The 23,660-nt window shown below is 48.2% G+C and overlaps 1 protein-coding gene across 10 annotated transcripts in view; it reads right to left on the reverse strand.

The window, feature by feature from the left end:
• Positions 1-1,100: 1,100 nt before the first annotated feature.
• Positions 1,101-23,660, reverse strand: part of ITIH6 (inter-alpha-trypsin inhibitor heavy chain family member 6) — a 62,475-nt gene continuing 39,915 nt past the window's right edge. For 7 of the 10 annotated variants that reach the window (XM_053292695.1, XM_053292698.1, XM_053292696.1 and 4 more), the window contains 12 exons: positions 22,564-22,674; positions 20,497-20,744; positions 18,780-18,949; positions 14,277-14,393; positions 12,639-12,810; positions 10,517-12,316; positions 9,772-9,798; positions 8,886-8,915; positions 7,967-8,017; positions 7,763-7,876; positions 6,396-6,776; positions 1,101-4,270 (listed from right to left, as the gene is read on the reverse strand). In XM_053292695.1, the coding sequence (XP_053148670.1) occupies positions 4,035-4,270; positions 6,396-6,776; positions 7,763-7,876; positions 7,967-8,017; positions 8,886-8,915; positions 9,772-9,798; positions 10,517-12,316; positions 12,639-12,810; positions 14,277-14,393; positions 18,780-18,949; positions 20,497-20,744; positions 22,564-22,674 (3,457 nt within the window). In that variant the 3' untranslated portion in view covers positions 1,101-4,034. The remainder of the gene's footprint in view (positions 4,271-6,395; positions 6,777-7,762; positions 7,877-7,966; positions 8,018-8,885; positions 8,916-9,771; positions 9,799-10,516; positions 12,317-12,638; positions 12,811-14,276; positions 14,394-18,779; positions 18,950-20,496; positions 20,745-22,563; positions 22,675-23,660) is intronic. The other 3 variants (XM_053292693.1, XM_053292701.1, XM_053292694.1) reach the window with 3 other exon arrangements.

The raw sequence follows: 23,660 nt of genomic DNA on the forward strand, positions 1-23,660 counted from the left end.
TCCCTGAGAATGAAAGCCTTCGTTGGCGCTGGGAGAACTCGGTGACAAAGGCCCAGTTCAGTCATCAGATTAAACTGTGATTTAGCACTATGTGAATGAGCCCTCACCTCCCTTCCTCTCTGGCAGGAGAGGGAATGCTTTTGCTTTCCCTTTAGAAAAACTGCCATTTTGCATTATGTATAAACCCTCTGTCTGACTTTATCCTTCCCTTATTCCAAGGAGTTCAGGGCAGCATACACTGCTCTCCCCTCCTTCTTTTCACAGTAACCCTGTGAGGTTGGTTAGGCTGAAAGAGAGCCGCTTACCCAAGGCAATTGAGTAAGCCACTTCATAAGTTTTATGGCTGAGTGAGCACTTTGGAACCCAGGTCTCCTTGGTCTAAGTCCAAATTCTCATCATTAAACATCCTTTGATTCTCAAAGTCAGGAACTATGGTTCAGCTAACTGCAGTTAGAGGAGTTCAAGCCAACTGGTTTGATAGGGCAGTTGTTTCCCGCTATAGCTGGTGGCTCCTGTTTAAACAAACCACAGTTCTCTGTGGCTGCATGGAACAATTCCCCAGAGCACAGACTTTGGCCAACTTAAGGGAGGCACAGAGTCACACACTCCCCTGCTCTATCCTCTTGTGCAGGAGAGATGAGTAAGAGAACTTCTACTTTTACTTTTAAGAACAAAGTGAAAGTAGAAGTTCTCTTACTCATCTCTCGTGCACAAGAGGATAGAGCAGGGGAGTGTGTGACTCTGTGCCTCCCTTAAGTTGGCCAAAGTCTGTGCTCTGGGGAATTTGGTGTTTTGGTGCAACCATAGGGAGGCTTCTCACATGATGATTGGTACTCAGGTCAAAATACCAGTACATAGATTTCACATCCATTCTTTGTAGCTTGATGATTTTGAAATTGTGGCTGAGAGAATTCAACCCTTTTTGTGAATCCTCCCCTTTTTAGCAACACTCTTTGATGAAAAACATTCATTTAAATTTTAGGAAGGAGGAAGATCAGGGGAAACAATGGCATGAGATAGTGTTGTTGTTTCTTCCCTAAGTGAATACTCTCCATCAAAATGCCTAATATCAATCAAAACTGCTGAATTCTCAGTGTAGCTGTGTTTTGGATACTTAAGTTTATTTTATAAGGGGTGGGTGCTAACACCCTTATTAAATATGATAGGCACCTCCCTGCGTTATCCATTGTTTCTCCTTGAACAAAGCAGCAGCAGCAGCCGCCTGATCTTTTCCCATTCTGTGTAAAGTATATTTTAAAGGGACAAGCAATGAACAACACACATACCCCTCACAACGGACACATCTCTTGTGTGTGCTTTGTGCTTGTTGCTGGCTCGTAGTCCTGGTTCTGGGTGCTCTTCATTCCTGGCCACCAGGAGGCAGACTAGGCTGAGCCTGGGGCTGGGCTACTGGGTACTGCCCTCTTTCTCTTTGGGACCAGTTCTCTTCTGCCGCCTTCCTCAAGTGGGCTTTGTGTGGGGTCTGCGGTCATGCAAATGCAGGACCTTTTATGCAGGTCTCAGTCATGTGATTTAGAACACAGCCTTTTTCACTCAGAACCACAGGGTTTCTTTAAATGATGGGAAGAGTCCTTTAAAGTCTTCACCTGCAATGTGTGGTGTATTCTCGGCTAGGTGTTCACTCAGGGCAGCTGTAAGGCCCAACGTGACTGGTCATGTTGTAAAATGTGTGCATGCCCTGGAATCCCTCTGAGTAGCACAAGGGTGTCACAAACACGGGTACTTCAACAAGCAGTACTTCAGTACACGTGTACTTCAACAGTCAAGTGTATGAGAAAAGGAGCCCCTCAAGGTAGACCACTTTTGAAAACCACTGGAGTGGCCAACGTCACACTCTCTACCCAAGCGCATGTGGTTCTATGAGAAGCCATTGCTGCTGTCAAGAAGTGGGAGGCTGTGCATCCCCTTTACTTAATGTAGTCCTCTGAACTCTGGCATCTCTTCCTCCCCCATGGGGCTGATTGTGTCCCCATTCACCAACTTGGCCAGGTCCAAACCTCTAGACCACAGCTCTTTTGCTATCTCCGAATTATCCCACCTTGATTCTCCTCATGTTATGGGCTCAGTTCTTGCCACAAGTTCCTTTTGCACACTCACCTCTTGGGGTAGTCCAAGTTGGCCCTCAAAGGGCAAGCAGATGTTATGGGTTCAAACTCAGCCACCACCTCTGCTGATTTTAGATGCAGAGAATTAACCGTGAGAAAGCTAATTGCACAAGGAACCATAGAAAAGGCTGGCCACATCCTGTAGCAAACACAGTTACCTGCTTGGTTTCAGCTGCAGCTCTTGAGCTATGCTTTTCACAGCAATTTACATTTTATTGTATGCATTGCAAAATACAAACAAAGAGAAAAAGAACCTTGCCTTGTCACTGCTGTAGGACAACAGATCTTGAGCACAACTGGGACTCAGGTTTTTCCTGTGGAAGAAGCCCTCTGTTGCAGTATTTGGAGATAGCCTTACCGCAGAGCACCACAATATATTGAAAGGGGATGCATGACACAATTGCATTGTTGGGAGACAGCAGGCCTTCCACTGTAGGCAAGAGGCCCATGTGACACCAGCACGACTAGATAGGGTAGACTTGCCTGTCTCCTCTCAGCTGGGCTTTTAGAGCTTTGTGGTGAACTATCATGCTGATTAGATTTCTGGTGGTCCACTCAAAAATACATCCCTTTGTAGGGACCAGAGTTAATTCTACTTAAATCATGGCATAATTTTCCAAGTTCTGCTGCCATACAAGCAATGGCCACCTTGAAACATCTGCTTCTGTATGGGTCTGTTCGTGCAAAATATAGATGAAGTGGTGCGTTTTTCCTTTTTAAGGAAGTCTCCTCCCTATTAGGTAAGGCGTTGCACTACCTATGGCTCTCTGGCCAGGGCAGCCTCTGACAATGAGCCCTCCATGTATCTGATATGCCATACAGACTGTTGGGGGCTCAGCAGTGAGGCGTGCCATTATTAAGGCACTCCTTAATTATTATTTAGATGCACTAAATCAAGGCATACAAGTGTGCTTTTTACCCCATGCTTTTTAGTCTCCAAGGTGTGGATCATGATTTTACTACACTAGCAGAGCCTGACAACATTCCAAAAAAAATCAATGGGCAACCGGATTGTACGGATAGAAGGGCTCCATCCTGCACTGAGTGTGTCTGCATAGGGCATGATTAAGTCATCTCTTCACACCTGATGAGGAAGACTGCAGAATTACCTGCTCTCAGAAGAGACTGCCTGTTGTGTAGCTGTAGGAGTTGTTGCTCTGGCCAGGTTTGTGTCCTTCTGCTTAGAACAGTGACTCAAATTAAGACACATGGGGTAGGATCTTTGGCAGAGGAGTAACTCTGAGGCACCGTGACATCCAACCTTCCCCGAGAGTGAGATGTTTTAATTCAGGGGGGGGGGGGAGGCATGACTCGGCTACCAGAAGTTTGGGAAACACTGGTTTTGAATCTTAGGGCAATGTTCTGCAGTTGCAAGCGTCTTCATTCATTAAGTCACAGATGTCGTTATGGAGGAAGGCCCCGCCTTAAATCAACCCCCATTTCCACTCTGCATTTAAAAGCAATATAAGACATCTCTGCCTATCTTCAGCCTAGTTGGGTTTTTGTTTTGTTGCTGAAGCTCACATGGAAAGGGCAGAAACCGCATAGCCTTAATGCTGCCAGGGAGGGCAAAGTCTGAACAAACAAGGACAAGGCCTACTTCATCTTAGAGCAGCCACCCCGCCCCATTCTCCCCTGTGAAATTTAACAGCTTGGCACCCATTATGTGTTAAATCAACAAAAATGGTAGGGGATAATTCATGTTAAATGTGATGGAAGAGGTTAAAAATGTCTGTCCACCCCTCGAGTACATGGCAAAGGTCTTGGAGATCATGGACTCCTTCCTGTTGTTCCTCATCCCCAGAACATAAGGCAGAGCTGGGGGCAATGGGCCAGTGCTGGAGCTCAGGTGCCTCCTGGGCCAACAGTTTGGGGTCATCATCCTGAGCAAGGGAAGGGGCAGCCAGCTCACATTTCCAGCAGGTGGGAAGCCAGATAGGCACTGTAGGGAGCCCCCAGCAGTGCCTCCACATCCTTGTGCTTCACCAGCCAACATGCTGCCTTGTGTGCCCTCTGGGGTGAAGCCTTCAGTACCTTGGTGACCTCCGTGACCAGCACCTTCTGCATGCCCCTCCACAGCCAGGTGATTTGCTGCCCCTCAGCCAGCTCTGTGGAAAGCCTGATGTCACCACCCGGGAACTGACCTGTGGAAGAACACATTGGCTTTAAGGTGGGGGCTGGTATATGTGTGAACTGGAAAAGGGGAACTGGGCGGATGAAACACCAAGGCAAACACACTTTTGATCCTGCACATGGACAGCTACCATTGTGTCCATGTTCTGCAGTGAGAAGTATCTCACACCTTCTTCCCCTTTCTCAGATGAATCTAGGGTTTCCTTGCTAAGGGAGTGCAAGGTGGAGCCCTGTCTGGAAGCAGCAGACATCTGGATGGCAAAGCCAAAAGAAAGAACAGCTGTCTCCCAGGCTTATCAAGCCACCCACCCCCCACCCCCGGCCAAAGTGGGGCAAGAAGCCAGCCTGCAAACTCGGGATGGGTGGGGCAGTTGAGAGGGAGATGAAGAGAGCCAGATCTAGAGCACCAGAGGCTGGCTGGTGCAGCCTAAAGCAGCTAGAAGAGCACAGGCTGAGGAGCCTTCCTAAGAGAAGTGGAAGCCCTTAGAGGAGGATGCCCTGGGGAGGAACTGATGGTGTGGTCATGGAACAGGGACCCTGCAAGATGCCTGAATCAAGAAGAAGGGGCTAAGCACTGTTGGAGTTCCAGTGCATCCACTATCCTGATGACTACTAAGGGTACTGGGAGTAGAGATAGTGAGTAAGGGTCCCCCGAGCTGTTCTACCTGTCTCTACTCTATGACCCCTAATATGACTCTACAGGTATTTCCTGTGCAGAGTCAGAATCCCTTCCTTTCCTCTTAGAGAGCAAATCTCTCTAACATCTCTCTCTCTCCCTACCTATTCATTATGTAGTTTAGGATTAGGTCTTTCCTATCCAAAGTGTACTTTACCAATAAGTCTACTTAGTATTTTACAAGACTCTCCATGTGTCTTCTCTAAATAGCTGCAACTAAACTCTGCTTTCTACCCTGTAACTGGAGTGGGTAGATTCTTTAGTGCTCTGCTAATTAACTGGGGGACAAGAATTACAGCTCCCAACAAGCACTGCATTCCTGGTGAAGAAACTACAGGGTGCAGAACCCCTCCAAAGGACTGCATCAGAAAAGGGACAAGGGAGAGGAAAGAACTAGTCGTTCCCCAATACATGAGTCGTCATTGGTGAAGCACTTCTGTTATCTGAATCTCGCTCTTGCTGGGTCCCCATGGAAGCTCAACCACCTGTCAGTCCTTATGATTTGGAACGTCCCCCTTGTGAGGGCTGGTATTACACTTAGCAAAGAGGCACCTTTTAAAGTGGTGGTTCACTTATTTAGCAGGGTGAGAGCAACTGTCCCTATCCAACCTGAGCACTGCATCCCTCTAGTGGCTGTTGCTGATGTCTCTCTTGTGTTTCTTTTCAGATTGTGAGCCTTTTGGAGACAGGGAACCATCTTATTTTTCTATGTATATTGCTGTGATAACATTTCTTGAAAAGAGGTATAGAGGGACTGATACTGAAATAAAAGTTTCTGCTGGTCTAAGCAGAGGGGGAGGAGGCAAACATAACATTAGGTCGGATTGGGTGCTGCTGCTGCTGTGATTCTGTGTGGATTAATTTTGGAGAACAGTGGAGAGAGATTTCAAAAGGACAAGGTAAGATTCTCAGCAAGATTTAAGGGCTTGCTTTCGGGTATGTTCAAGATCAAATTGCTAAAAAAACAAAGAGTGGCATTTTTTAAAACAAACTGTGGGTATTTCTTTACACCTCCTTACACCATGCGCACACACCCACCCACCCACTTCCTTTGTTTTAATTATTTATAAAAACAGTAGTCTAATGTGAGGCCCCAGAGAGAGATCCTCCAACAAGAGACAGAAGATGGCCATTGGAATGTATTGGTTCCTTCCGACTGGCCATTGGAATGCACTGAACTTCTGGACGCATTTGGCCGGTGGTGGTTGACTGCTTACTCCGTGGTTCTTGGGGACCCTCTCTTGCATTTTAATGTCCACTCAGAAAGGCCATTCCTCTGGCCCTTCTGTTATTTGTTTTATTATGTTCCAGAGAAGGAGTAATTGCATGTGGTCTGAAATATAGCAATGCTGCCCCCGCACTCATGGCTCCCGCCTTAGAACAAGAATGGGATCTGCTGCGGTGGCAGGCATGGCGCTAGGGAGACTTGGGGAGCTCTGTTTGTAGGCAGAGTGGCTCACCTAACAAGCCATGTGCTGAAGCAGACAGCCCCTTGCTGTTCACCACGTAAAAGCCGAGATGATTCCGCTGCAGGGCGGTGGGGTGGCTGTAGCGATGCAACAGAACCAGGAACTCCACTTCGGGACCAATCCACACGGTTACATTGGCCTCGGGCCACAGAGAAATGGCCAGCTGGGGCTTGTGGATCACAGCCCGCTGGGTGAAAGGGAGCACCAGCACATCCTCCCCACGCAACGCCACCCTCTCGCGCGTCACGTCGACCACGTAGCGGGCCTGTGGACGTTCCACTACCAGGGTGATGGCATCAAAGTAGGTGCGGGGACGCTCCTCGTGGCCTGGCCTTGAAGGGGCACCCATGAGGTGCCCATTGACTGACAACCCTGGAGGAAAAGAGAAGCTCAGCCATTAGTGGAAGCCCAGGCTCTCCTCTACTTTCCATCCAGAGAAGGAGGCAGAACCCAGGGGTCCTAGTTCCAAGTAGTGAGGTGAAGGCCTGAGGCGGGAACCTGGGGGGAGAAAAAGGACTTTTTCCCTGGGAGATGTAGGTGTTTTTCTGGGGGGGGAGCCTCTTTTTTCCAGGCCTTTACAATTCTAGTTCCAAGTGATTCTACTGTAACCCATTAGATCAAACTCCCCCCCGTCCCCACACACGCACACCCCTACCCCTTTCCTTACTCTCAGCATTGCCAACTGGCCAAAATGTTCCTGGCCTGGTCAGGATTTCCTCTTCCAATCTATCCAATTCCTAGAACAGGAGGGTCTAAAACAGGCCTGCTCAACTTCGGCCCTCCTGCAGATGTTGGCCTACAACTCCCATAATCCTTGGCTATTGGCTACTGTGGCTGGGGATTATGGGAGTTGTAGTCCAAAAACAGCTGGGGGGGGCCTAAATTGAGCAGGCCTGGTCTAAAACCAGGATGGGGGGAGGGGAGGGAGAAGTTCAATAGTTTTGTGGTATTTCCTTGCTTTTTAAAAATGCAGCTTTTAAAAAACAAAGGACTCCCTTCAGCGGGGTGTCACTCTGTCCATAAGTCTGATTATTTTTAAAGCTGCTTCTGTCAGAGAGGAAAGGCATTCTACATTGCTCAAAGACACTGTGGCCTTAGATCATTTCAAACAGAAGCTGATACCCTTCACAAAATAAAGGCACTCAACACATGCTTGGGAGCATCTGTGTCAACCTTTTAAAAAGTTGTCTCACTTGGGGGACAAGGCATTTTGCACATGCTCACAGGCATCTGGCCAGTAATGTCAGTATTCTTGGAAACAAAATTTGGCAATCCTGGCTACTCTGCTGTCTTTGGATTCTCTGGGATGGCTCAGAAGAGGCCCAGACAAGTCAGTACTAGGGCACTACAGCTCTTACCTGTGGTTGGGTCGCTCACCAAGCGCAGGATATCTCCTGAGCGTCCATCCAGGGTGAAGCAGAGGTTCCCCAGTGATTGTGGCAAACTTACTACAAAGTGAGGGTCTCCATCCACTGCAAGGGGAAAACAGCAGCAAAGATGCATGCAAAATAAAATCTCAAAAGAGTGGTCATTCTTCCTAGTTGAGAATGCGTTGTTCTTACCCCAGGAGGAAAACGTGAAGAGGCCTGTGTTGGAGGAACCTACCAGTTGGTCTGGAAAGAGGTAAAGAAAAGGTAATGTTAGATCCACTGGGACCACCTTGTCAATCCTTGGCTTAACTGTGCACCAAGTATCACCAGCACCCTAATTCATATCCCAGGTGTGCCTAATATTGTCACCAGAGTAGACCCTGCTACTTTGCCCAGGTATCTTGATCAGCTCTCTTGATACACACGCAGGATACAGTGTGGAAACTGAACAGTCAGCCAATCTAAAGAAACAAACAGTGGGCAGGGGCGGGGGTTGACTTGAGGAACTGGGGCAGGTGAACATTCCTATCTCTCTCCTTTAGCAACGAAGGGTGGAGAGCTGGTCTTGTGGTAACAAGCATGAATTGTGCCCTTTGCTAAGCAAAGTTCACTTTGGGTTGCATTTGGATGGGTGACTAATATGAACAATGTGCTGTCAGATATTCCCCTTGAGGGATGGAGTTGTAGCTCAGTGGAAGAGCATCTGCTTGCATGCAGAAGGTTCCAGCTTCACTCCTTGGGAGTCTCCAGTCGGGCTGGGAAAGACTCCTGCCTGAAAACGTGGAGAGCTGCTGCCAGTCAGTGTAGACAACATGGCGCTAGATGGACCAATGGTTTGACTGGATACAAGGCAGCTTCTTGTTGTGAAGCTTTTGAAGACACTGGCACACCCATGGACACGCCTGGGTGAGTTCAGGCAGCTGGAGCCATGGGTAGAGCAAGCTAGAATGAAATCTGGTAGCTCAGGGCAAAGCCTGGCTCCACCTAGAGTTTACTGCCTTGTCAGACCCCAATTCTGCCTGACCATACATGGTTTTATTGGCTGGACCAGTAAAATACTGGCTGGCTGTCAACCATATCCCCTTCACACACCCAAGATGAAAGAACGTACCTGAGTCACTGCCCAGTTCTTCTAGGAAGTCTGGGAAGAAAAGCACCTTTTCAGAGGAGAGGGCTGACAGATTCAGAATAAAAGAAAGCCCCATCGGCATTCAAATCGCCTTCCCAGGGGGTCCAGAGGCTCTTCAGCTTTAATTGCTAAAGGAGCTATCTTTTCCTTCAAAACACCATCCCCAATGCTTTAAGATGAGGAACAGTGAAAGGGAGATCTGGCAGCCCTTATATTAAAAAACCAACCAACCAGGAAAATGAGGACTTCCCAAGGCACAAAAGGTTCAGTGTGAGTAGCAGCCAGTGGTGGCTGGTCGGTAAGGGCAGGAGGGGCTGTGTCCCCCGCCCCAAACAACAGTTCAAACATGCTAGTAAAAGTTATCAGCAGCCAGGGAACGCCCCAGAGCAGGGAGCTTCCTCCAGCCCATCCTCCCCTGCTTGTAACTCTTGTTTTGGTCTTACTAGCTGGAATAGCTGCTACTCAAGCTACTCTAGCCAATCTGATTCTAAGGGGGCTCCTCCTGGCACTGCCCCCAGGAAGAACTAAAATACTGGATAAAAATTGTACTTCTGGGAGTATATTTTAATATGTATTTTCCCTTCTTCCTGGGGGTAGTGCCAGGAGGAGCCCCCTAGGAATTCTGCTTCTGCCTCCCCGCTCCCCTCGCTCCACAAAGCTTTCCTGTTTTCTACTTTTGCCCCTGTTTTTCTGCTCCCCCCCCCTTTCTGTTTTCCTCCAAGCTGGCAGGCTTGGGCAAATACCCAAGCCTGCTGGCATGGAGGAAAGGGGGGGTAGGTTTCTGCTGTGGTGATCAGGTACTCCCCACCCCCACCCCACCACTCCAGTGCCCACCAGCCGCTACTGGTAGCAGCAATGGCAGGATTACCTGGATGGTCTTCATAATCCAGACTATCTGAGGAAGAGACGACAAAAAAAAAAAAAAAAAGGAGAGACTAGCTTGAACAATTCGATTCGGGAGTGGAATGAAAAGAGGATGGCACGGAGAATGAAATGGAGGAGGAGAGAATTGGGGGAATGCAGGTGGGGGGCAGGCAGGAAGCACAGGCTGGGGGAAGGAAGGAGGACATAGATCTTGGGATTGAGGAAGTGAGGCTGGAGCATGGGTAGGGACAGGAGAGGACTGAGGAGCAGGAAAGGGAAAGAGCAGCAGGGACGTCCAGGGCTGTCCTTAGAGAGCCCTGGTGGGGTGTGGGGCCTGGGGCAGATCCCAGGCCCCACACCTGGCAGATCCCAGGCCCCTTCCAGTTAATTCTAATGGGGGTTAAAAGAGCAGGGCCCAGGGCGGTCGCCCTGCTTGCCCTGCCCTAAGGACAGCCCTGGGTATGTCCCTTGCATGGCTCGTGTGCCAGCAGCTGACAGGGCTGGGCAGTTGCCGGGGCCTGTGGCTAACTGTGGCCAAGTGGAGTTAGTCATCTAATAAGACCCCACCCTCCCTGCTGCCCTCTCAGTGCTTAGAAGAGCAGCCACAGGGAGGTTGGTAATTTAAGGGTCAGGGGAGTGCCACTCCTCTCGCCTGTGGGCAGACAGGCACATGGCCTGAAATGAGCTGCAGATCTTTGGGGGCCCAAAACAACAACACCACACAGCCAGCCTTGGCTCCTTCCACCTACCTTGGTGCCTCCCGGCTGTAACAAAACTATACACTGCAGGTGGATTCAATGACTCGACATATTCCATGTCCAGGTCAGCAGCAGAGCGTAATTCGGATTCTCCAGGCAAAAGGAGGAGGCTGATGTCCGAGGCAGCTTTGGTGCTTGGCATGCTGCTGCTGGTGCCCCCTAGCTCTGCCCCCAGAGGTGTAGTGCCAGGTGCTGTGCCCCAAGGGACCGTGCTATTCTGCAAGGGGGGCTTGGCACTGGGCACCTCCAGGAGTGCCCCACCCTTGGGAGCCATCTTACTCCAGGGGATGTGCCCCGTCTCCAGCCTGGTGGGACCTGCAAGCCAGTTGGTGTGTGGTGAGTGCTCGGTAGCTGGCTGTGGGGTTGTCCCAAGTTGCTCCCAGGTGCTGGAGTTACCTCCAAGGACTTTGGCAGTGCCAGATGGGTGCCCTGTTGTAAGTGCAGGGAGCACCGTGCTGATGATCCCTCCAAGGACCTTGGTCATGGCCGTTCCCCTCGTCTCCAGAGCAGAGGGAGGCTGGACAGTGACCTTGAGATTCCCAGCTCTGATGGGGCTGGGTTTGGAAGGTTTGATGGGTGGCCTGGTTACCCGGGGGGGTGTTGTGGCTTTGGGTGTCTTAGTAGAACCGCGGGTTACAACAGGAGTCAGAGACATGCCGATAGATCCTGGGATTGGTGTTACTTTGACTGCTTTGGTGCGGTTGGGGCCAGGAAGGACTGGGGAAGTGTGGATAGTGCTCATGACAGTTGTCATGGTAACAGCCAGAGGAGATGTGATTCTGACTGCTTTGGTGCTTCCAGATGCTGTTCTGGGGAGCAGGGAAGTGGTCACAGCTCCTGGCCTCACCATGCCCTTGGACATTTTTGTGACCACGGAGGCACTGGTAGCTCCCATCGGGGGAGTCGTTTTAGCCACTTTAGAGAGCCATGGCAAAGCAGATGTTGCCGCTGGTGGTGTGGTCTTAAGAGCTCTGGTTACCCCAGGAGGGATGGTAGCCCTCACAGGCTTCCTCTCCTTTTCTTGGTCCTCTTCAGGTCTCACCACTATCAGGGAAGTGACAGGGGTGACAAAGTTGTACTTGAGTGAAAGGTTGGTGGCCTTTTCAGTCAGCAGGCGCCGAGCTGCTGTGTCATTGGCTCGGAAACGAGCCTGCAGCAGGTCCTGAATAGTGAAGTAGGCCCAGAGCCTCTGCACAAAACGGCTGATCTGGGCAACATCCCCAGAGCAGCCAAAGGGAGTTGCTTCAGTGGTGTTGGCTGAGATGTCATTTTCCAGGCTAAGTGGTCCCTCTTGGCCATGGCCTGTGGGGTGTACCCGCAGCTCTGATACCCCTGGCTTCACACGCCCAGCCACAACAAGCTCAGATCCCTGGAAGTAGTTGGGGAAGAAGTTCTGGGTAAGGTCTTGAGCAACCCCATCCAGGTAGGCCAACTCCACATCATACAGCAGAGGGCTGGCAATCTCATCATAGAAACCCTTGAGCTGCAAAGTGGCGTCGGCATCCTCATAAATACGCCGGGCCACACCTCGATTCTCTAGAGAGAGACGCCTCAACAGCCCATAGTCTGCATCATCACCAAAGGCCAGGCCAAAGAGAGAGATGGTACCCTTCAGAGCCTGTTGAGCATTGGTCAGGATGCGGCTGCCAGCTGTCACACCTGAGGTGGGCTCCCCGTCCGTCAGGAAGATGATAAGTGGGATTCTCTGTTCCATAATGGCTTTTCCTGCCATGGGGGAGCTCTGGTTGAAGACCGAAGCGGCTGCGAGCAGAGCTGCATTGATGTCAGTCCCTGGGGAGCAGAAGGTCAGGGGGAATAAGAAGCGAGGACTCCTGGGCTGCATGGAAAGAGTGGGGTCTAAAGAGTGGGGTCAATGAATAGACCCAGGTGGCTATGAAACAGGATTCCTAGGTCTCATCTGGAAAGCGAGAGCTGGGAGTGGGCATTGGCAGCTTCCCAGCTACTCCAGTATCAGCTCCTCTGAGCAAGAATGGGGACCCCAAAGAGCAAATCTGGAGCATTCTTTCATATGGATCAGGGGCTGTTCATGTTATTGGCTTTGGGACCCACCATCCACCTACCCCCCGGGCACAGCAGCCCTCCCAGCACTCACATCCATCGACTTCCATCTTGCTGACGTACTCCTTCGCCTTCCGGATATTCTGAGGGGTGGCTTGGATGGATTGGCTGGGTTTCCAGATGTTCACTGTGTCAGAGAAAGTGACAATGTTGAAGTAGTCATCTTGGTGGAGGTCGCTTAGTATGACGTGCATGGCTTTCTTGGTCTGGAGGACAGAAGACAAGAGGGCCTTATAAAACCTCTCAACGAGGTCTTCAACCCAAATCTGCCTAAAGCAGCAAGTGGCATCTATCCTTTTAACCGTTCCAGATGCCGTTCCACTCAACCTATCCCAGCGCTGTAATACTCCATGGCCACTACAGACTAGAAACTGCCTCTTGCTACTTGCTTTTTCAAATTTTCAGAACATGCTCTATGCAGGAAACTCCAGGAAAGCATAACCTCATTAACTAGCTTTGCTAAATCATCCCAAATGGTGCAAAGTACACTTGACCCAAGAACCATGGCATATGGATTGTACCATGGAAGGGTCTGAAATGGCACAGCCCAGTTCCCCCCTTGGTGTACTGTGTGGACATAGTGTAGTCAGTATGATGTGCAGTGAGTTATGGTGGGAGGGTGGCAGCTGTAGTTTCTCTGTCCACAGCTATGTAAGGCCTTAATGAACCCTGCCCCAATAGAGCAAAGCTGTTTCATGAACGACCTTAGCCCTGTTCATATGCTGTGTTCAACACCTATACAATCTGCGTGCAGTGAATGCACACACATCTGTATTCACATAAAATTATTCACACATTAGGCTCGGCTCATGTTCAGTAGCACACTTCCTATCTGTTCCCTGCATTGGAGGGGGCCTGTGCCCAGGCTCAGTTCTAAAATGAAGGCATGCCCAGTCACTCAGGCAAAACCATGTAGATGTGAATAAACCTGTTATGTCTAGGGATGTGCATGGAACCGGCAGTGGCCAGTTCAATGGCTGGAAGGGATTACCTTTAAGGAGTAGAGAGGCTGCTCTTACACACACACCTCGCCACGATTCCCCCACCGGCACTGTTTTAAAAAACAGCCCTGCAGGTTGGCAGCGTACCTCCTTGCCACCCCAGTGCATGTCGGTCCAGAAGTGCCCGGTGTGCGTGTGTATGAAGTGCATGCACACATAGCGTGCACACACTCACCGGGCACTTCCGGCCCAACGTGCACCAGGGCGGCAAGGAGGTACGCTGCTGCTCCGTGGAACTGTTTTTTTTAAGACCGCCTGCAGGGGAAATGCAGCGGGGTGGTGGTGGTAAGAGCACCCTCCCTGCTCCTTAAAGGTAACCCCTCCTCACCATCGAACCAGCCGAACCCCTGGCCCTTCAAACCAGTTCGGAGGTCCGTAACAGGGCCTCCGCACCGGCTCGTGCACATCCCTATTTATGTCCGAATAGGGCTGCTATTTCTGTTGAATGCTGACTGGAGAGCAGAATCTTTGGGGACATGGAGACCTGAGTGAATATTCCATCCCTGAAACCCACATAGAAAGAAGGAATATTACAGGAATAACCCATGTGCTAGCCTTGGCATTTAGCCTCAAGAATTGCAGACCACCCCCCTAATGTGGGCTAACACAGGGTTCTTCAGCTTCCCATTAGCAATCTCCACACCTTCTCCATGTTCATGAGCCACGCTCACCTGTTTCATCTTGATGCCATACATGGAGCCACTGACATCAATAACAAAAACCACATCCTTCTGAATAGGGGGCAGTCCCCTTGGGGCAAAGTAGTGGACAAAATAGCCATTGTAGATCTGAAAAGGGAAAAAGTGCCCAACTGTGAGGAGGAAAGTCACAGGGGGTGGGGTGTGAGGAAAGAGGCTGTTAGAGCTTACCTGGTCACTGCAAACTGGCTAGTTCATGGGTGGAATGAATCGTATCACAGGGTTCCACCCATCCATCCCTTGACTGCAGTTTTATCCATCTCATAATAATAATAATAATAATAATAATAATTATTATTATTATTATTATTATTATTCTATTCTATTCTATTCTAGTTAATCACTCCTATTTGTCCATTTACAGGTGAAACTCGAAAAATTAGACTATTGTGCAAAAGTTCATTAATTTCAGTAATGCAAATTAAAAGGTGAAACTGATATATGAGATAGATGCATTACATGCAAAGCGAGATGTCAAGCCTTAATTTGTTATAATTGTGATGATCATGGCGTACAGCTCATGAGAACCCCAAATCCACAATCCCAGAAAATTAGAATATTACATGAAACCAATAAAACAAGGATTGTAAATAGAACAATATCGGACCTCTGAAAAATATAAGCATGCATATGTATTCAGTACTTGGTTTGGGCCCCTTTTGCAGCAATTACTTTAAGGGCTAAAACCATCATTGACACCCTCCATAAGGAGGGAAAGCCTCAAAAGGTAATTGCAAAAGAAGTTGGATGTTCCCAAAGTGCTGTATCAAAGCACATTAATAGAAAGTTATGTGGAAGGGGAAAGTGTGGAAGAAAAAGGTGCACAAGCAGCAGGGATGACTGCAGCCTGGAGAGGATTGTCAGGAAAAGGCCATTCAAAAGTGTTGGGGACTTTCACAAGGAGTGGACTGAGGCTGGAGTTAGTGCATCAAGAGCCACCACACACAGATAGATCCTGGACATGGGCTTCAAATGTCGTATTCCTCTTGTCAAGCCACTCCTGAACAACAAACAACGTCAGAAGCGTCTTACCTGGGCTCAAGAAAAAAAGAACTGGTCTGTTGCTCAGTGGTCCAAAGTCCTCTTTTCTGATGAGAGCAACTTTTGCATCTCATTTGGAAACCAAGGACCCAGAGTCTGGAGGAAGAATGGAGAGGCACACAATGCAAGATGCTTGAGGTCTAGTGTGAAGTTTCCACAGTCTGTGTTGATTTGGGGAGCCATGTCATCTGCTGGTGTTGGTCCAATGTGCTTCATTAAGTCCAGGGTCAACGCAGCCGTCTATCAGGAGATTTTGGAGCACTTCATGCTTCCTTCCGCAGACGAGCTGTATGGGGATGCTGACTTCATTTTCCAGCAGGACTTGGCACCTGCCCACACTGCCAAAAGTACCAAAACCTGGTTCAATGACCATGGGATTACTGTGCTTGATTGGCCAGCAAACTCACCTGACCTGAACCCCATAGAAAATCTATGGGGCATTGCCAAGAGAAGGATGAGAGACATGAGACCAAACAATGCAGAAGAGCTGAAGGCCGCTATTGAAGCATCCTGATCTTTCATAACACCTCAGCAGTGCCACAGGCTGATAGTATCCATGCCACGCCGCATTGAGGCAGTAATTGCTGCAAAAGGGGCCCAAACCAAGTACTGAATACATATGCATGCTTATACTTTTCAGAGGTCCGATATTGTTCTATTTACAATCCTTGTTTTATTGGTTTCATGTAATATTCTAATTTTCTGGGATCGTGGATTTGGGGTTCTCATAAGCTGTACGCCATGATCATCACAATTATAACAAATTAAGGCTTGACTTATCTCGCTTTGCATGTAATGCGTCTATCTCATATATCAGTTTCACCTTTTAATTTGCATTGCTGAAATTAATGAACTTTTGCACGATATTCTAATTTTTCGAGTTTCACTTGTACTCCCTACATCTGTCTTTCTCTCTGGAGTATTTTTTATAGAAAGGTGGAATATAGAAAGAGCGGGATATAAAATGTAGACAACAACAACAACATTTTAAATGAATAATCTACAGATCAATTAATTGCCTCTTCTACAGAATTTTACACATAGCTACCTCATTCAGTCTACCTTTCCAGCCATCTGTACCCTTGACCTCTTTCTAGGCACTCATAGGAATGGTTTACCTTCTCTGCTTCTCCTTCTCCTTGCCCTCTGCAGTTTGACTGGTTTTCCTCGGTTTTCATTCTTTATTTGGAATGTGCTTTGTGCAACTACGGAGCTATTCTCACAATTAACAAAAATCAGGCTAGGAGAGCCTAGCCCGATTTTTGTTAATCATCAGAACCACCCACCGGCTTGGCTGTGAGCCCGGTGGTTCTAGAGCGGGTAACCCACTCTGGAACCCCTGGTAAAAAGCAGGTTTGTGGAGCGAGCGCTCTGCAAACCTGCTTTTTACAATCATGAGTAGCTGTGGCGTGCCTTTGCGCCATGCTTACTCACAAGTAGACCCCCAGCTGGGAGGCGAAAAGCCGCCTCCCAGCTCGGGGGTCTCCCCAGTATGCCCTACGCGCTCACGCAGGGCATACTGGGGCTTGCAGGGCTGCGCGGCCCCCAAGCTCCCCAGCCCCTGCCAGCTCCATCTCAGAGCCGGCAATCGTGTGGGTGGCCGATCTGGCCGCCCAGGGCTCCCTCTCCGCTCGTGAGCAGGGAGAGCGGGCTTAGCCCGCTCTCCCCGTTCACCCGAAGAAACCGGGTCTCACGATCGTGAGACCCAGCTCTACATCTTTTTAAAATTTAATTATGCCATTAATTTCATTATTAAACACTTCACTTTTTTATTAACTGATTAAAATCACATTAGTTGGGGCATTATTGTGGTGGTTTCATGTCTCTCATTCGTTTTCAAAGAGCTGGGAGCTCACTTGAAGCATTGCAGAGCTCCTTTTGGCAGCTGCCATTTTCTTAACCCAGAATTCAGTCACATTTGGGCATTCTGGGGGCATTCTGGGGATGGCAATTATCAAGAGGAAGCCGCCAAAAGAAACTCTGCCACTCTTTTTAGAGCGTTAATGGTCAAAAGAAGGTGGTGGTTGGGGGGGACCCAAACCACTGCTCTGCCACACTGTGTATATACACTATTTGTTTCATATGAGACCTCTCTGCATTGGCTTCACAACAAATAAAAAATGAACTGAATTGATCCTGCTCTTCATTACACAATGACTGCACACTCCTGTCCTCTACAAAGTACTAGGAGAAAACAGGAGATGGATATAACTTTCATGCAGGGGTGTACTGTACACAGCAATTGCGCAAGAGTGCAGAAAAAGTACAAGATGTGGTATCTGAAGCAGAATTCAGCAGCCTGACAATCTCCGCTTTCTTTCTTAAAAAGCAAGTTCCCGTCCCTCATGATTATGAAGATACACTTGAAAATGTATGGGCAATGTCTACTAATATCTCAGAAGCTAGAGGGTTGTCTGTATAAGATTACCCTGCTCAGCACTTCAGCCTCCCTTATTAAAGTATGTAAAATAATGCAAATTTGCATACTATCCAAAATAGAGCTAGATTGTGCAAATCTGCATTATTTATACAGACTGCAGAATGCAGCTTCTCCAGCAGTGGAGGAATATATTTGTAAATATGTTGTTCCTCTCACTTGCTCCAAAGACAGGGCCAATCAGTTTTCAATGTCCTTATAAAGAGGGTGTAGCTCACCCATGCCCCGTTCTGGTCCTGTCTCACTCTGAAAAGCAGGCTTGTAACTGAGCTCTTCTGGGCAGTTTCCAGACTAGCTGCTCAACAGCAGCAAAATGCCTCCGTTCAGGCAAGTCGCATTCAAAACATAAACAGCAGGGGGAGCAGTCTCAGGGAAACGAACAACCCCTCCTAAAAAAGCAGCTTTCTTACGCCGGATACATGACATCCTAGCTCTATATCACAGCGAAAAATTCAAAACAAGACATTGGAAATGTGAACGGCACCCTGCTGTCTACGTAGTGACTGTGGTGTCACAACGCAGGAAGTGTGGAAGCACACTTCCGAGATGCAACATGACCCTGTTGCAGGGTCTAATCTAGAAAACGCCCTGGAGCTTTACTTTCACTTTCTTTTCCTGTGTCTGAATCTCCCTCCACTAGTCTGGGCAGGAAGGGAAATGGAGTAAAATCATCCTGCCTTTCTTGGCACCTGCAACCTCAGCAACAATGTTGGCAGCCAGGGAGGAGAGCCCAGAAATGAGTAGAGTCAAAGCATACCTGCCAACATGTCCCAATTTCCCCTTTCAAGGTGAATGGGAAAATAGGGACATGTTGGCAGGTATAGTTAAAGTCTCTTTTTCCAGTGAGCCAGGCTCATTCGCCAGGAAGGTAAACTGCTAGGTGGGAAATGGCCAGAGCCAGCGCCAAAGAAAGAGCACACTCACTCTTTCTCAGGCAGTCTGCAAGCTTAAAATGTTCCCTCTATTCTTGGTTCTGGTTGAATAGCCTCTTCCCTAACCTGTACGTCGCCTGCAACATCTGGCATGGCCACATCATACTGCACCACGAAATCACCCATGATTCCTGAGCTGGAGAACTCTGCCTGTTCTTTGAGTGTTGGGGTGAAGATAATCCATGCACAGTGGGTCCCTTTCTCCACCCGAGTGGATGGTGGAACATCAGCATCACCTGAGATGAAAAGGCATATTTAGAAACGGGTTCTGGGGCTGGGTCACATGTATATATTCATTACTTGATAACTGCAACATCATGTGATGACTCTCGTGTGTCCAGAATATCTTATAAACATTTGTGGGATTTTCTGGAAACAATCCGAACCAGAACAGAACAAGTGACACTCCAAACATGGAACAACCCTCCCAGACAATGTTCCCTCTAACAGGGATTCCCAGATGTTGTTGACTACAACTCCCAGAATCCCCAGCTGCAATGACTTTTGCTTGGGGATTATGAGAGTTGTAGTCAACACAACATCTGGGAATCCCTGTTAAAGGGAACACTGCTCTCAGACCCTCCTCTAAGGCAGAGAGAGAGGTTGCTTGTACAGGAAATTCTAGGACTTGTCATTTGAGAGCCAAAGAGAGATACATGCCTTCCATTGGGCCATGCCCTCTCAAGAAGTACATGTCCCAACGTATCCAAGTTCCTGCTGGTATTTCCTATGCACAGAGGCAAGAGAAGCCAACAGAGTATGGTCTTAGATATAGAAATACACTAGGGAGAAGGAGTGTGTGTGTGTGTGTGTTGTGTGTCCCTCCGCAGATAAAAGTAGCAGCAAAGAGAGGAATTCCTGCTCAAATTCAGCTCTTATTCCATGTGAATTTTAAAATGTTTAATTATATTCATGGCACCAGTAGACAGTCATGGCCAGTGGTGGCTTTCCATTTTTATCAGAAGTTCCAACTAAGCATTATTCTGGTCCAGTTCAAGGCAGCCATTGGGCCACAGGCAACAGAGACAAGCACCAAATATACGGGGCCATTGAGATCCCAGGGACAGCAAGAGGGAGCTTGTGCTGCTGATCAGATTTACATGCCCCCAAAGATATGTGAGTAAATGAGTTTGACTCCTGGCCTCCAGAGTGCATAGAGGAACTGACACTAGACCTCTGTATGGGAAACAGAAACAGTGCCTAAAGGGCCTTTAAAAAAAAAAAACACTTATGTGTAATCAATACAATTCTTATATACATACATGCAGGCCAACCTTCCACGTCTGGCTATAAATGCCAATCAGGTAGCCAGAACGGTCAAGAGCTAAAGCAAAGGGAGCTAAAAGAAGCTGAAGGATTCCAGTATTTCAAAACAGACACAGTTTTCAGGGAAAGAAGCTGGGCACAGAATCTGGGTTACACATTGATACAGGACCCAGAGAAGTTACACTCAGGAAGTAAAAGTGTAAGCAAGATAACTGATTCCCAAATCTGCAGTGAAACACTTGTATCAATGTAACTCTGAAGGGGGAGGATGTCAAAACCCTATATGCAGCCAAATATTCTGCTACCTGCCTGAACCTGGGCACCCATCTGTGAGAGAAGAAGCTTCACTGAGTCAAAACCAAAGTCTCGCTGGCCCTCAAAGCAGCAACATAAAATATATTGTTCTGCAAAATGGTCTCGTGATGCTAAATAGCAGCTCTGCTTATGTGGAGGTCCTACCGATTCGCCCCACTCCAACCGGAAGACCCCAACACTCAGTAGGTGGAGGAGTCCGTACCTCGGAGGGCGTTGGTCAGCAGCCGGCTCGTGCGGAGAGGCAACACGTGGATGTAGTCAATGCCTGTGCGCTCGGAGATGCTCACCTCCACGCTGAGGTTCCTGACCACCTGCTGGGGCCGGATGCTGATGGCATGCTGGTATTTGCCCAAGTGCCGCTGCAGCAGCTCTTCATAGGTCAACTCAAATGCCACCTTGCCTCCTGCCTCCACGCTGGTGGACACCCTGAACTTCTCCGTTTCTCGGTCCCTGGGAAATGCCACTCAATAGCAGGTTACTAGGTAGGACGTTTGAAAGAAGTCATCCCTTTCCCTCCCCCAGATGGGAAAACGTGGGGGGAAATGGTTTGCAAAACTATGCATTCATACGTTTCCTCTCTGACAACCCATTCACATGACCCCTAGATTCATGGCAAGGCTGTTCATTTTCAATCTGGGCTCACAATATGCTATGGTTTCTTTTTAGATTGTGAGCCCTTTGGGGACAGGGAGCCATCTTATTTATTTGTTATTTCTCTGTGTAAACCGCCCTGAGCCATTTTTGGAAAGGCAGCATAGAAATCGAATAAAAAAGAAATAATAATAATATGGTGGAGAACTGGTTGTGTGAACCATTCAGCATGAGCATGGCTGCCTGCAATTTGGCAGGCTATTGAAAATCTTCCTAGAGTGAGCAGTAGACATGGCAACCTCTTCTCCTGGCTGCTTCAAAGAAGAGGTTGAGCCTGGACTGAAAAGAAGCAGATCTCCAGAGAAGGTTGTGTGACTCAGACCGGCTTTCAGAACTGAAGGAAGAATGTTTTACCACATACCAGAATAAAAGGTTTTTCAGGTGTAGTAGCTCAAACTGTAGCAAACGCAAGCATCTTTTGTTTTCTAAATGCATAAGCCTGCTAATTCCTGAGCTCAATTGTGGTCATATTCTAGCATAAGCAACAGTAGGACGATACAGGCAGAGGTGGGCCCAGTGCTTATGGCACCTACTGAGTTCCATGGGACACACTAAGCAGTTTTAGTTACAGTTCAGAGGGGAAGACCCAGTTACCCCCTGCCCCTTAACACAAGGTCAGCAGGAACTCAGGACAGGGTGTTCCTGAGTGCATTCCTTTCATAGAGGTGAAAGGCTTGCCATTCACGCCTGCAAATGAAAGTAAAGTGCTGCATTCAGATTTTGTGGCAGCAGGGGCGTAACTACCATTAGGCAAGGGGAGGCAGTCGTCTTGGGGCCCCACTGCCTCGAGGGCCCCCCCAGAGACACATCACATGACTCCCCGCCCACCGTGTTGCACCCCCTATGAATTATGTTGAGTCTCTTGGAGATCGGCAGGATCAGAGAGTTAAAAAAACTAGATTATGAAGTGTGTTTGTGTGTGTATATCAGCAAGGGGCCCATTTTAAAATCTTGTCTCTGGGCCCCCTCCAACCTTGCTACGCCCCTGTGTGGCAGATACACTCCACTGATATTGTACTCCCATTAGGGAGTACAATATGTATCTGTGCATAGAGCACATACAGATACACTGTGGTGAACCTCCTGGGCGCACTGTAATACACAGAAATTTACCACCCAGAATATGATTAGAAGGTACATGATGCTATTACCATGCTGAAGCTAAGCAAGTCTCAGTCTGGGCAGGGTCATGTGACTGCCTGGAAACCCCATATATGCCACCCTGAGCCCACGGTGGAAGAAAGGCAAGATGCAAGTTAAATAAACACACACACACACAGAGTCATAATGACAGACATTTTGTCAGTAATAATAATCACCACCTCTAGAATCTTCTGTCATATGCTAGCCAAAGGGTGCATAACCCTACTGTTTTTCCTGTTTTGTACTGTCACCAGACTGAGAAGCAAACAGGGAAGTTCACTTATTGAGCTGTTGGCAATACTGGCAAGAGAGAGTTCTGATTTGTGCCCCATTTTTTCTGTGGGTCTCCTCTTTTTTCCTAGAATGGGTTTGTTAAGCCTCTTGAGGAATCTGAAAATGTGTGTCCATGAAAGCTCCTTAGGCTAAGCTAGCTCCCTCTGGAGAAGAGCAACTGTGGTCCCAGGGTGGCTCTTACTTGGTGCCAACGTGAGCGGCTGTCTTGCCTTGCCTGCGGGCTTCATCATACATCTTCTTGGCCTGGTGCTTCTCCTTTACTTCAGCCACGTAGACCTTCTCATTCACAGTTCTGGGATGCAGGAAGAGAACAGGAAATACAGCTCATCACCAAAGCTGCCTGGAGACTCTGCTAAAGTCGTGAGTAGAGATGAGATGACTAGGAAACTATAAAAAGTTGCTGCTGATTTAAAACTACGCTTGCAAAAAGGTAAAAAGAACTGAAAATAGGAAGTGACAGTATTAGCCTGTACTGCACTTTCCTCACAAAACAGCACTCATTGCTTTCAACCTTCTTTGTTTTAGTCTGCTAAAAAATTTCCTGAACTGGGGAGTGAGAGAGAGAGCGCGCTTAATTTGTGGCGGGGGGTACGAGGGCACTGCCTTGGCATCCATTTTAAATGCTAAAAATCAACCCTGGAATGTAAGAGGAGAAGACGGTGGTGCAATTCTAGACTTCAGTGTGGAGGAAATGGTAAAGAGGTTACATTGGTAGGTGAGATTCACAGGAAAAGACCCACTCTTGGAGAGGTTCAAACTACAATTGCAAACATTTAGTCATTTGTTGTAGTTACATGTTTATGCCTCACAATAACTGTGTTTCTGAGAAATAATCACATGCGGATGGAAACACTAGAGTAGTGGCGATGTGACTGCCCCGTTTGCTATCCCCAAATGGCACCCCATCTGGGGGATAATAAGAAAATATAATTAAGAAATTATTATAAGAATTAATTACTATAAGAAATTATTATGAAGAATTAAATAGTAAGAAAATATTATTGTGCTCCTAAAAAGTACAGAGCATATGTCCTTCAACCGAGTAATTACAGAGAGTCCTCACAGGGATGAGGGACAAAAGCTTCCAGGCCAAGACGGGGAAGCTTTCCAGACTGACTGAAGTCCCAGCATCTAGAAATGAGGGTCTGGACACACACCAGAACTCTCTGATCTCACATTCAAATGCCCGAGTCCTTCAGTCTAATGTCCAGACCCTCACTCCACCCCACAGACTGGAAAAGAAGTCCAGGCCGCCTCTTCTTGGATGGCTAGGATTCA

The sequence above is a fragment of the Hemicordylus capensis genome, chromosome 2 (assembly GCF_027244095.1).
Source record: "Hemicordylus capensis ecotype Gifberg chromosome 2, rHemCap1.1.pri, whole genome shotgun sequence".
In the NCBI taxonomy this organism is placed as follows: domain Eukaryota; kingdom Metazoa; phylum Chordata; class Lepidosauria; order Squamata; family Cordylidae; genus Hemicordylus; species Hemicordylus capensis.